The 13,059-nt window shown below is 41.8% G+C and overlaps 1 protein-coding gene across 2 annotated transcripts in view; it reads right to left on the bottom strand.

The window, feature by feature from the left end:
* Window positions 1–13,059, bottom strand: part of Cblb (Cbl proto-oncogene B) — a 163,246-nt gene that overhangs the window by 136,052 nt on the left and 14,135 nt on the right. For both annotated transcript variants that reach the window (XM_032900287.1, XM_032900288.1), the window contains exon 3: window positions 12,009–12,259. In XM_032900287.1, coding sequence (XP_032756178.1) covers window positions 12,009–12,259 — 251 coding nt within the window. The remainder of the gene's footprint in view (window positions 1–12,008; window positions 12,260–13,059) is intronic.

The following is a 13,059-nucleotide window of genomic DNA, read 5'->3' as shown; positions in this document are numbered from 1 at the left end:
GTTATATGTATCTGCCAAGTCAGAAACACTGTTTTGAATATCATGCGGAAATAAATACACAGAAGTGATTTTTGCCTTTAAAATTAATTGAAAGTCATTCCTCCCTTGGCAAGGGCTCTTTCTCATTTTCCTTTAATCCATCAATGTTCTCTTTGGTATTATGGGGGGCGGGAGTAAAATTGAATTAAACTCTTCTGAACATTTTAAATGCCACCACCACTTATTATAACTTAACATGACAGCAATATGTGATGACACAGGGCTGACCGCCACAGGACAGTCCTTGATAAGGGTCAGAGGAACAAGAGGCAGTCTACTCAGAGTAACCAGAGAGTACTGAACCAATGGAGGTGAGCAGGAGCGGGGTGGGAGCTTCAGCCAGGGGCAGGAGAGAGAAACTTCAGAGGGCAGAATAAAAGAAAGGCATAAGAAGCAAACCATGTGGCTGTTATGGGGGGGGGGGGCCTGAATCCACCTCCTGCATCAGAATTGGTGCTGTAAGTCAATGGGCAGATGGCTTCTTGGTGAGTGTTAGTTGACATGGCTGGGTGGGGCCCTGTTCCTCTAGTGACCAGCATAGGGGCTCAGTAAATTGCAAAGAGCTCTGACCACATCCAGGATTCTATTCTTAGCTGGGCCAATTCAAGTCAACGTTCCCTGGAAATTTTACAAGATGATTTGACTAAGAAGGGAGCTCTAAAGGCAGGCCAGAGGTCAGAAACAGCAAACATACTTCTTGTAACTAGAGATGTTCAGATTGCAGGTGATACAATTCTGGACGTGCTACATACTGTTTTAATCATGAGAGGATTAAAGTCACCAATGGAATGAGGGATTAAGTACCTCAGGTAAGTCTTACTGTCCCCCTTAATTTTGAAATGAACCCTTGCTTACATAGACTAATAAAAAATGTAAATAAAAAGTTTTAGGTGTCCCCCAAACTCAGATGTCTATAAACCAGGTGATATAGAAATAGTTTTCAATCAACCTATTTGGGGCGATTGTCTTGTTGACCAGAACACATTGCTCTGACCCATCAGCTGACAGACATGATTAACAGTAATTTCATGAAGATGAGAAAAGAGCAATTTCTGTGGCCCTTAAGTTGGCAAACAATTCCAGTGAGTCCTTCTGAAAGTCTGGAAAAGGCATCTGACATCAACGCATCTCACACCTGCAGTCACAGACGCACACATCACACCAGGTGCAATCCCATGAGGACACACATGCAGCTCCTGTCCTGAGACCTTCAGCCAACATGGACCCTCCAGAGAGAAAAGAGACCTAGGTAGCTTGAAGAAGACCTCGCTCTACACGGACCGATAACAAAGACAAGCAATATTACTTCTAACACACCCAACGCTGAACTTCCTTACCCAGCAAGTCTGTTATTTTGGTTGAAGCACACATTTATATTATGTAATGTTTAAAAGAATTTAAGTCTGTTTTCTATTTGGACTAGATAGCAAAGTACGAAATGAACCCCTCTTTATACGCCCATTTCTTTCATTTGTCTACATTTTCCACCTAGAGAGCCAACAAATGCCAAAAAAGTTCACAATAAAAAGTTGTACCTGACCGAGTGTAGTTCAGTGGGGAAACGCCTGCCACAGGGCCTTGACATTGATCTTAAATTAACCCTGAATACACGTTTCCATTGCCTATCTCCTCATCATGTCATTTGAGCGAGATTTCCAGAATTCACGTGAGATCTCACCCATACGGAGAGTTCATTAACCATTATGGTGTCAAAATCCAAGATTTTATCTTACTAATAACAATTTGAAATACTGCCACAATATATAAATATTGGATGTTATAGTAATGCTAATAAAATGTTTTACATAGCACTCAAAACCTGAAACTTTACACAATTATGGTTCCTGAGAAATCACTGAAAAGACATTCTGAGGTTCCCTGAGAATCCTGCAAAGGTGGCTTAGTGACTTAAGCAGGAGTCTGTCCTCCCAGGAGCACTTAGTCAACAAAAACCCTTAGATATAAGGATGTCTGCCTCAGAGCATAGGGAATGTTTACTGTCAGGTACAATAAAGTCTCCTTCCAGGGCAAAGGTCATCACTGTAAAGTCTCTGCCCTTGAGGTTTGGAGATCCTCCCTGATACAGCTTAGGACGCTTAGACCTGCTCTGTCCTGTAGAGCTGGAGCAAAGACTCAGCACAATGGATACTGACAGCCGAGATACTAATAGTCGGTCCTATTCTCCTCACCAAAGACCCTCCTATCTTCTGCTTATATATGAAAAGGAAGCAGGTAAACCTACAACTCGGTAGTCCTTGGTGATATGTTTTTAAAGAATGAGGCCTTAAGGCTAAGCCACCCCAGAAGATGACCCTCTTGTGTGTGTGCTTACCTGCTCATCTGATAGCAGACTGTCAGCTAACAGCACATTCTCTCAATCCCTGCTCCCCTCTCTCTTCCTCTACAATGGAGGCCGAAATTTAATTTTTTCAGTAAACCAAAACCCTCGAAACTGGGAGAAATCAAGGACATGCTTTAAAAAAAAAAAAAAACCAGGAGATTTTGACGAAGAAAAGACAGATAATTGTGCTGCTGCTCCTCCCCCTCCCTGTCTTCTGCAGCCTTGGGGGGTGGGGGAACTAAAGCAAGAATTCTCCACCGCGGAGGGGAACGGACAATCTCCAAGAGTTGGAGATGACAAAGACAGAAAGTACAGACTTCTAATTACACAGACAACTGTCCTTTGGGTATCATTCGCCACACACTTTCACATCTGAGGGACACATGCACCCGGGCAGGCTCTGTGGACACTTTGAACAGCTCCATGTTCAAAACCTAGCCCAGTACTTTATACCAGCAGCCGGCCAACGACAACCCACAGGCAGAACTCGACGTGTACAATTTTTGTAAATAGGGTTTAGCAGACCATAGTCTGCCAATTACTTTACATACATTTCCTTCCTACAACAAAGGCAAAGCTGACTGTTTCCCAGAAACAAGGTCTAACGCAGGTGCTATGTGGCTCTACAGTGGGAGTAGCCCTGACAAAACACTTTAGAAACGCCATTGACTCCCTCGCTCAGCGCCCCTCATCCAGTCCCTATACTACACGCACGACTGTACACTACTTTGTGTTTAATGTTAAAGGCAGGAAGTGGACCTGTAACTGTCTGCCAGCCACATGACAAACCCTGCCGACTTCATTTTATCTGCAAAGAACTCTGCGTACAGATTTAATGATGTAAGTCATGCCTATTTTAATTAGCCCACCAGCACTTATCATGCAATAAAAAAAAAAAAAAACGAGGATTCTTAATCAAGAGTAAGCACAGCTGTTAATATTATACATTTTAATTAAATATGTTTTTATTTCAGAAACTTTTAAAAGTACAGAATGGCATTTAAACATTAAAACAAAAATGTATCTGCCCATGTGTGGAACTTTGATCAATGTTGATTTCAGCACGATATTCAACGTATGCATGCTAATCAAAATCAATCAGTGCAGCATTAATTCTAACATTCCTGACTCTAAAACTGACGAAACTAATTTGGGCTTACAAGCATTTCCACAGAGTTTCAAGTAATTCTGCTTGGCATAACCTATCCAGCAAAGTGTCTCACACTTGCAGGACACTCTAGTGAGTTTCAACTTTCTTCTTCTGCAGAGTACGAATTTACAATTCCATATCTGATCACCATTAAGAGTTGAACTGGATCTTCTAAGGAGCTAAGTGAAATTCTAGGCTCACCCTTCCCGGTGACCATGACTTTATTTGGAAACAGTGTCTTTGCAGAAGTAGTCAATTTAAGATGGGTCATTAGGACAGATTAAGACAGAAAGAGGGTTGGTTGGACAGAGGGAGAACAAGGTAAGGGATAGTGGAGGGGGAGGTGAAGAGTGAGGAGACACCATGTGTTGGTGTAGGCTCTCTCTGGAGAACTGCTTCCACATACCAAGGAACACCAAGGCTAGCAGAATCTGCAAGAGACATGGCAGCATGCCCTCCTAGAGCAAGGCCCGGCATGACTTTGCTTTCAATTTCTGCCTCCAGAACTGGGAGAGAAACAAATGCCCTTGCTTGAACCATCCAAGCATCTGCACTCTGTTGTAACAGTTCAATGAAGCAAATGCCACTGCACACTGTGGCAGCCTGGCTAAGTGTTGCAGCACCTGGGTCAGGTGTTCCGGACAACACAGTTCCGTAAGGCCTCTGAGCCATCATCCCCCTTAATCTGCTCCTCCACTGTTCCACCCAACAGTGTGAGCTTCTGTTTGTATCCCTGTAGTCTTTATGGAAGAATGCTTTTGGTAAGGGCCTCCGCGGTGGACCCTGCCGAAACAAGCACATCTATAGACCAGTGATGTACAAGAACTCGCGCCCAAACAGTAATGCTTAGGGGGACCAAATACATTGACGATTGAGAAAACTGAAGGATGTTCTACCGTACAGCAGCCAGTCCTGAGCTCAGTTCTATCTACACCCTCCCCCCAATTAGTGCTAAATGCTAATCCCTCTGGATTCCTGGAAACTCTACTTCATTGTTAAACCACTGAAAAGCTAGAGTCTTCTCAGGGTAGATATCCAAGCACTCCAGGGCTATGGTGTTAGCACTGCAGAGGCTTGCCTGCTTTATAAACAGACTTGAAATTAGCTCTGTACAGAACTGCCACGGGAGCTTTCTTTAACTAAATAAAAACCTGCCACTTGAAAGACATCATTCATCAATCTTCTTTGTGGGAGTGTTGGTATTATGAAACTGAAAACAACCTTTCTTTCTTAAGTGCTTCTGGATTTTAATTATCAAATCCAAGTATCACCAGATATTCACAGGCAGGAAAACATCAATTTTAATAAGCTGCCTAAAAACTGGAAAACATAAAAGGTATTCAAACATAAGCCAGGTCCACTGGAGTCTTAGAAATGGATAAACATTTAATAAACTAGAATCTGCAGGAACAATGCCCCAATTTAAAAATCCAGATAATATATGTGCATAAAATATAATCTTGCCTTCAAAAATACTCAGTATTTAAATAAAATAAAAATACTATATATACACACATATGTGTATATATGTGTGTGCCTGTATATATATGTGTGTGTGTGTGTATACATATTCATATACATATACATATACATATACATATACATATACATATACATATACATATACATATATATATGGAATCAGGAGTTAAAGACTGAGTGATAGTAGGTTGGAGCTGAAATCAAATAAAACAACTAAGTAACAGATATGTGGGTTACATGCAAATATTTCATTAAAATGTTTTAAGTGGAGTATTTCCAAAAACATCTGAATAATTTTCTTTTCTTTTACATTTTGAAAAAGGAACACCAATGAAGAACTTGCTACAAAATAGACAGTTTCACTTTTCATTTGAACACAAATCAGCTATCAACTAAAAGAAAAAAAAAAGTTCTTAGTATCTAGTAAACAAAGCACCAGGGGTGCAGTTAGCCAAACACGCTGGGCCCCAAAGGCTTTACCAGTCAGTAGTCTCCAGGTTCTCCTGCCCACCTAACAGTCTCTCTTCGTTTAACTCTGAAAACATTTGTACAAATAACTTTCTTATGACCTCTACATTAATGATGTATTAAAGAAATTATTCCTTTCATTTCTGAGGATTAGAAGTCTGTTCATAATTTCACAATGCATGAAAATATTCTTATTGGGAACAAATAAAAATTTTACTTCACTCATTTACAGTGAATCAACCCTAGGAATACGTTTAAGTTTCTTAAAAAATAAAATCCCATTTCCTAGCAAGCAGATATATTTCTGCAGAGAAATATTATTGTTTTAAATATCTAGTTTTGTATTTAAAAAGACAAAATACCTAGAATACAGAGAAATATACAAAATTTAAATAATCAGTGAATATATTAAAATATTGCTGTTCAAAAAAATCTGTAGTCTATTTTACTTAGAAGCCGTATTTTTTGCTTGTAATTTATATCTCTGTTCTTTGTGAATTCAAAAGGGCTATAATTTTCCACTGTTAGAAAGTAGAAAATATAGTCTATTTAAATAAATAAAACCATTCCCTTTCATGTACTGTTAGATAATAGATATTTAACAGAATAGATGGCATTAGATACCAGTAAATTTACTCCCCCGCCTCAGTGTACAATTATAGGTGTGGTCACCATGCCTGACCTAAATTTAAATGTAATACACATCACATTATCTTTGCTTGAAACAGTGAAGTCATACAGCAGTGTGAGTAAAGGAATTAGGCTTGCTTGTAGCATTGTTTGTTACAGATACTCTTTATTGTTGATATGGTTTGGGAGGAGTGAAGGGGTTGCTGTGTTTTATTCTGCTTTTTTGTTTTCCAAGTCAACTTTTTGCTTAACTATGTCTCTTTAAAAGATCAGCTCCAAAATGTTCTGGATAACTTATCTCAGAACCCACAGCCTGGGGTTAGGAACAGGGGCAGAGGCAACAGGTTCGCCAGGGGAAGGGCAGCTCATTAACACAGCAGATAGCAAGTTTTCCTTTGCTTAGCTTAGTCAGTAGACAACAGAAAATCTGCCTGATGGCTCTGCAGTTCAAATAAAGGCTAGCCTCTCAAAAGATAAGCTTCTCTATGCTGGAATACCCTCCCACTAAACCTTAATAAGTGTGAGCATTATTATGTGAGAGCACAATACTGCCCCCTCCTATACAAGCATTTGCTCCATTTTCTTGAGAATGGATTTGTCTTACTCAACACTGGTGTACAAAGAATAAAAGGGAAACGTTGAAATGATATTAGTAAGACAACATCTATGGTGTCTCGAAGTGCATTTTTAAATCCTTTATTTTCTCCACAGAGAGCCTTTCAAATGCAGAGTTATTTTCCTTCCCCTAAATTAACTGTGGGTTTTGTTTCAGTAGTGAAGTGCGTGGGAGGGAAGGGTTGTTACAGACGGCTAGCGGGCATAACTCCTGATCTTGGGCTATCCCTGTGTGGCTGTCCCACCCCAGGCTTTGGGCAGCAGCTCACTGATGCTTACTTTACTGATTGAAGATAAAGTTTACTATGAAAACAAACAACTGAAGAAATGCCAGTAAAATCAGAGAAGAAAATCACAGTGGTCAGAAGGAATAACCCTCATGTCTCTTGCACCCCGAAAACCAACTGGAGCCAGGGTCTCCTTTTCCCATGCCGCACGCAGACCTCTGTACAAGTTCCTGCTACCCACCAAGCACACTGACAGGAACTCTTCCACACATCATTGTATAACTCTTCCCCAAAACACACACTCAGAAAGGGTTAAACACCCAACTGAAGACGCATCAACTCCAGCCAGGTGAAGTTCAGTTGCTTCTGGGAAGGGAGACAAAGGGGGGTGACTGGACCAATCAACCCCTCCCCCACCCATGGGAGGCACAAGCCAAAGGTACTTCCTCTGTCAGAAGCCATGACTCTACCATCCTCAAGGCAACAAAGTTTCACTGGGCCTTAGATGTCTCTTTTCACCACACAGGCACTTACCTAGCTGTAAGCTGTCCCTCACTCCCTCCACAGTACTAACAAAGAAATACACTGGGAGCTGTTTGCTTATTCTATGCTGATTTGTCAGACATTTCTCACTGTGGTATACTGAATTGTATACCACATTAGCATGAAATTAACAATTCAGGCCACTTATTCTTTAGCAGTAAACTAAATCAGCTCCACTTTCAGAACTGATAGCCAAGGTTTGTTTTTTAATATATATTTACATTTAATTTTAAAATAAAGCCGGGAAGAAGTCCATTACTGACAAAGCGGATACATGGGCATTGATCATCTTGACACGGACACTGGCCCAACACAACTTTATGCAATAGAAAATCACTTGAGGCAGTGCTGGTGTAAGTAGCTGAATTCAAAATGACTATTTCTACTGCTGCTCTTCAGTGTCAACATTACTGTGCCCAGTGAGTCACTTTGGAATCAAAGAGGACAGTCCACAGGATTTCTAGGATTCCGATAACCAGTATGTCTAACATGATCAGTGGTTGTTTTACTGAATAATATACCATCAGTAGCCGAACTTCCACATGAACAGTCTTTGGATGTTCTGTAAGGTTCTACAAAGCAAAACGTCACAAGAACTCCGTGTGCAGTAACATACTTCCAATCAGTTTGTGTTTAGACTCCCAAGGGTGCTTAGCAGTGAATGTGCTCAAGTATGTGAGGGCCAGAGAGATACTGATCAGAAGTCTACGTCCTTGGTAACTATGCCAACGGTACACTAGAAATCAATGTTAGGAATTCATTCAGCACAGAAGAATGTGTACTTTCAGAGGTTGGCTATAGACCAGTAAAGAAAGAGGTCATGGATGATAGTAAAATTCAATAAGGGAATATGCTATCCCAGAATACAAACTACTGTATTTCCTCATACGGTTGATTTTTTAAGACGGAATACTTAAATGCACATGGATTCTTAGACCAGGGGCACAGATGCAGTTTACACAGTTGCCTAGTTATGGCCGGTCTTACGTGATCTGCCACTGTCTGGGGAACTTACACACTTAACAAAATGTTTTATGTGTCCTGGAATTTTTTATTTATTTATTTATTTTTGACAAACAGAGGTGCGAATGCAAACAGTTGGTGTAGTGGTAATTATAAAACGTCTGCTGAACTGGGGAATGTTTCAAGTCTCTTTAGAAGACAGAAAAGTGGGACGCAAGGTCACCAGGCCAGTCTTCTGTCCAGCTAAATTACGACTTCTACTCAAAGCACTGGGCCTGAGAGTGGCACTTGGCTGGCACCCTGATGTCATAACGTACTTAGCTGGCGTACTAAGGACTCCAAGGCTCTATCTAAATAGGAATTACAGTGACATTTGTAAAAGCAATGTAGTTTTTTTGGATTTGGTTTTGGTTTTTTTGTAAGTGGTACAAATACTTTGCGAAAATATTTACACCAACATCTGGATTTCAAACTCTTGCTCCACCTTGTAAGCCCATAAGAACAGCTCCCATGGTCTCCCTCCCTCCATTGCTGCTACACTCCTGAGGCAACTCAAACTCTCACTGAGTTTGAGGCCCTGGGGAGGCTCTGAGCTTTACAACTAAAAGGCAGCCAGGAAATTCACTGTGCTGGAGAAATATAAACTGTCTTCCAAGAGCGTGAAGTGAAGGATGCCGTCACAGAACTGTGGTACTCTTGGGTACATTAGGGCTGTGAATGAGCTGGAAACACTGGAGATCAACGTTTATGTCACTTTCCTTTGGCAGAGGCCTCTGCTGTGCTTAAATGTAATGGTTTTGCATGCTCTGTATATTTACTTGGCCAGCTCTTACAAACAATTTCGGAGCCTACATACCCAGATAACTAAGTTTTCCATTACACAACCCTACACCATCTCAAACCAAGTGAGGTTGTTTTCGAATACGAGAGATTACATGTCTCTTAAAGATTTTCCTAACTTAACTAAAAGGTAAATTACGTCAGCCAACACTAAGACATGGAGAATCTTAATTCATATTAGTTTTCCAGCTGGAAATACTTTTACCGTCGGTGAATATTCTAGGTAAACTTAAAGGAGCTCAGAAAGGGGTACTATCAGGTCCATTATCTACCTGAGGACATATATTTAAATCCAAAACCTAAAGACCCAGACAGCAGACATCCGTGCACCCTTATAGAATCCTGGGTACAGATACTCGGCATCCTGGCTTAGGTAAATACTTAGATATTGGCAGTTCTGAAGGTCACTGACAAGAGACTCCTACCTCCTGATCAGCAGCTGGAGAAACAGGGACTACAGTTGGAGGGCTTAACTGGCCAGAAGAATGTGATCTGAATCCTACCTCTGGCTTCAATGGAGACATGACATTCTACGGCCACCAAAATCTTACTGAGTACTACCTAGTTAGGTAATTTTCTTGTAAAGGAGAAACATGGGCTTGCCCCCACCCTTAAGTAGGCCTACCAATCATCGGAAGAAGAAAACACTCCTCAGAAAAGACATCTATTCTCCAAACACTGAGAACTAGTATAAAGCCCAGCCAAGAATGGAGGTTGGCACAGTGATCGTTTTGGCTACTGACCACACTCATCCCTGGAGAGTGTCCTGCTTTTCTCGGTAGTAAACTCTCTCTTCACTCCTGCACATTGTGTGCCCTAATGGGGTGAATGGACTAGAAGGACTGGAAGCCATGCAGCGTCAGAATGATAGTCCAGTAGCATCAGCAGGTAGATTCAGGAGCATCACGAGTTCAAGGCAAGCGTAGGAAGTCTGAGGCCAGGGCTGGAGAGATGGCTCTACAGTTAAGAGCACTGACTGCTCTTCCAGATGACCCAGATCCAATTCCCAGCACCCACATGGCAGGTCACAACTGTGTCACTACAGTTCTAGAGGATCTGACACCCTCACACAGATGGTCAGGCAAAACATCCACGAACGTAAGATAAAAATTTAAAAAAGAAAATGTTAAAAAGGAAGTGTGAGGCCAGCCTGAGCTTGTGGGGTGGGGGAAAGGGGTGGAGTGGAGACAGAGAAGGATAGGAATGGAGACAGAGAGCGAAAACACTTCCTGACTGTAAAGTAAGAACTAAAGCTTAATGTCCTATCGGTCTTCCCTGGCCAGTGTCTCACTTAAGGGTCAAAGTGTGGCTACTGAAGGAGCATCTACTCCAGGCTACTTCACATTCAAAGTGAATCTAAAGTTCTGCAACTCCAACACCAGGTGCTAAAGCAGATAGGCATCCAGGAATAGCACTTGCTATTGGTGGGAATGAAGAACAGCGTTCCTATGTCAGGCTACAGTGTGCGGAGTTCAACAAGGCAAGGCATATAATCCATCAGCGTGCTCCTAGGCATTTGCCCAGATGACGTGAATATTCCTACCAGCAACAAAGGCCACCAACACAAGAGCGCGTGTAGAAACAAACTATGATAGAAGCACACGATGTCATAATCCACGAGATAAAAAGGGGGGCTGTCAAGCTAGAAAAGGCCAGCAGGAAAGCAGTCTGAACAGTACTGACTGCACACTGTCTAGGTTGAACTTGGAGCACTTCTTGTCATGTTAGTAGTACGCTAAGGTCTTCAACAACGGAGCCATTTATGCAGCCCAACTCGGGTAGTTTTTGTAGGGTACGGGTAAACACGTGACAAGCGTATGTTTGTAAACCACAGAACAATAAAAACCATGATGCAAACGGATCGATACTGATTCGCTGATGGTAGTGTATGCCACCCTAAAGCAAAAATGGCCGCTCTCAACGCGGAGCATGACCATGTCCACCCCAGAGCCGATACTGCTATGATCATCTACAGAATACATTGACCCCACACAGACGGCTAGAAAATAGACCAAAAAAAAAAAAAAGACAAAAAACCATACTGTGACAGCTACATCCACAAAACAGAGATTTCAGAGATTTTTCTCATACTGTGAGGCAGTGTTCACAGACCCATGGCTGATCATCTGATAGTCCAGCTGCCACCACCTCTGAGACCCATGGCCCTTGGCATTTGAGGAGAGGTAGGGAGTAATATTGGAAGAGGAAGGTTAGCTGAAGATAAGAGTGTAGTAACACCACGTCACAGCCATCGTCCATGCTATGGTGGTACTTTGCAGAGACCTTCTCATGAGCACCGTCACTCAACCTCGGTATGTAGCCCCAGTAATCACGCTGGTTTACCAAGCCGGTCTCAGATGGAATCGTTTCTTTGCTCTGTCAGTGACCTAGTGTCTATCTAGAGCTGATTATTCCCATGTCTTCATGAAAATTCATATAAAAGACGTAAACTGGAGAAGACTGCTTGCTTGGCCTCTGTGAGCGGTCTTTCTGTGAAACACGAGGTGCTCTAAGGAGGAGCCCGGAGCAAAGCAAGACCATTGGCTCGGGTTCGGCTTTCTACCTGAACTTTTGCCAAACTCAAATACTGTGAAAAGGAAGCAGGCGAGGAAACGGCGTAGTTCTGGGAACACGTGCACAGCCTTTCTGCTAACCCTGGGACACACAGCCACGGGAAGAACAAGGACAGAACACATCCCAGGGGGCTCACCTGTCCTGCGACTGCTCCTCGTACATCCTCTCCTTGCCTTCTTTGAAGAGGCGGATCGCTCGCTTTGACTTCTTCATGAGACTGTCGATGTAGATTTTAAAGTACTCGTTCTCGCTCAGTTGAGCCAGCTTCTGGTTGTCGTCATACTTACTCAATATAAGCCGCAAGTGCTGATACGTGTCAGGTAAAATGTCGAGGATATATGGTGGGCTGTTTTTCAACTGAAGTTTTGGATTTTGGCACAGTCTTACCTAAAAACAAGGGAAAAAAAACACTTTATAGAAACTATAATATTCTCTATCATAGGAAAGTTACAAATGAATAGAGAGAGCTATGTCCCCTTTCTTTTCCACAATGCAATCTGTGATCTGGATTACTGAATCAGTTTAGAAAGCACCAATGCTTTTCTCTCACAACAACCGAATCCCATTCTCTTATTCCAGGCACACTTTGCTACATCCCATCCTCATGTTCACCTCTGATCATTTTGATTATCTTTTCTATCGTGTCCTGAAGTAGATCGTCTAATGGAACTCTAGTGTAGCAGTTACTAATCGCCTTGTAACATCAATATTGTTTTTAATGAAAGAAAGCGACCAATGAATATCTAATTTTAAGATGTTATTTTACTGTATGAAGTTCATGGCTAAAGCTGTTTCACGGATTTTAATTAATATTTTAATGCATTGTTTCTGGACCCTGAGGAGAATTTTTAACAGATGTACCTATAACAACTGAGTTATTAAGCAGTTAAACAGGTGTCAGGTCTAAACAAGCCTTTCTCCCTCAGTGTCTACCAGGCCTATAAACATGTGACGTACACCATTCAGTCAGTCCACCAGGTGCCACACACTCACTGGAGCATTGCAGAGGAAGGGCTGCCTGCAGAACTGAAAATACTTTCTGCCAGAACAAAAAAAAAAAAAAGAAAAGAAAAGAAAAGAAAGAAGTGGTAATTCAAATCTGCATGTTAATATAACTTAGTCATTCATAAAGACCAGTTCACTCTGTCCCTGTGACTAGGGTATTGGGAACCCACCAATTCACTCAC

The sequence above is a fragment of the Rattus rattus genome, chromosome 4 (assembly GCF_011064425.1).
Source record: "Rattus rattus isolate New Zealand chromosome 4, Rrattus_CSIRO_v1, whole genome shotgun sequence".
In the NCBI taxonomy this organism is placed as follows: domain Eukaryota; kingdom Metazoa; phylum Chordata; class Mammalia; order Rodentia; family Muridae; genus Rattus; species Rattus rattus.
The sequence above is the reverse complement of the archived record's forward strand: the minus strand, read 5'-3'. Positions and strand labels throughout refer to the sequence as shown.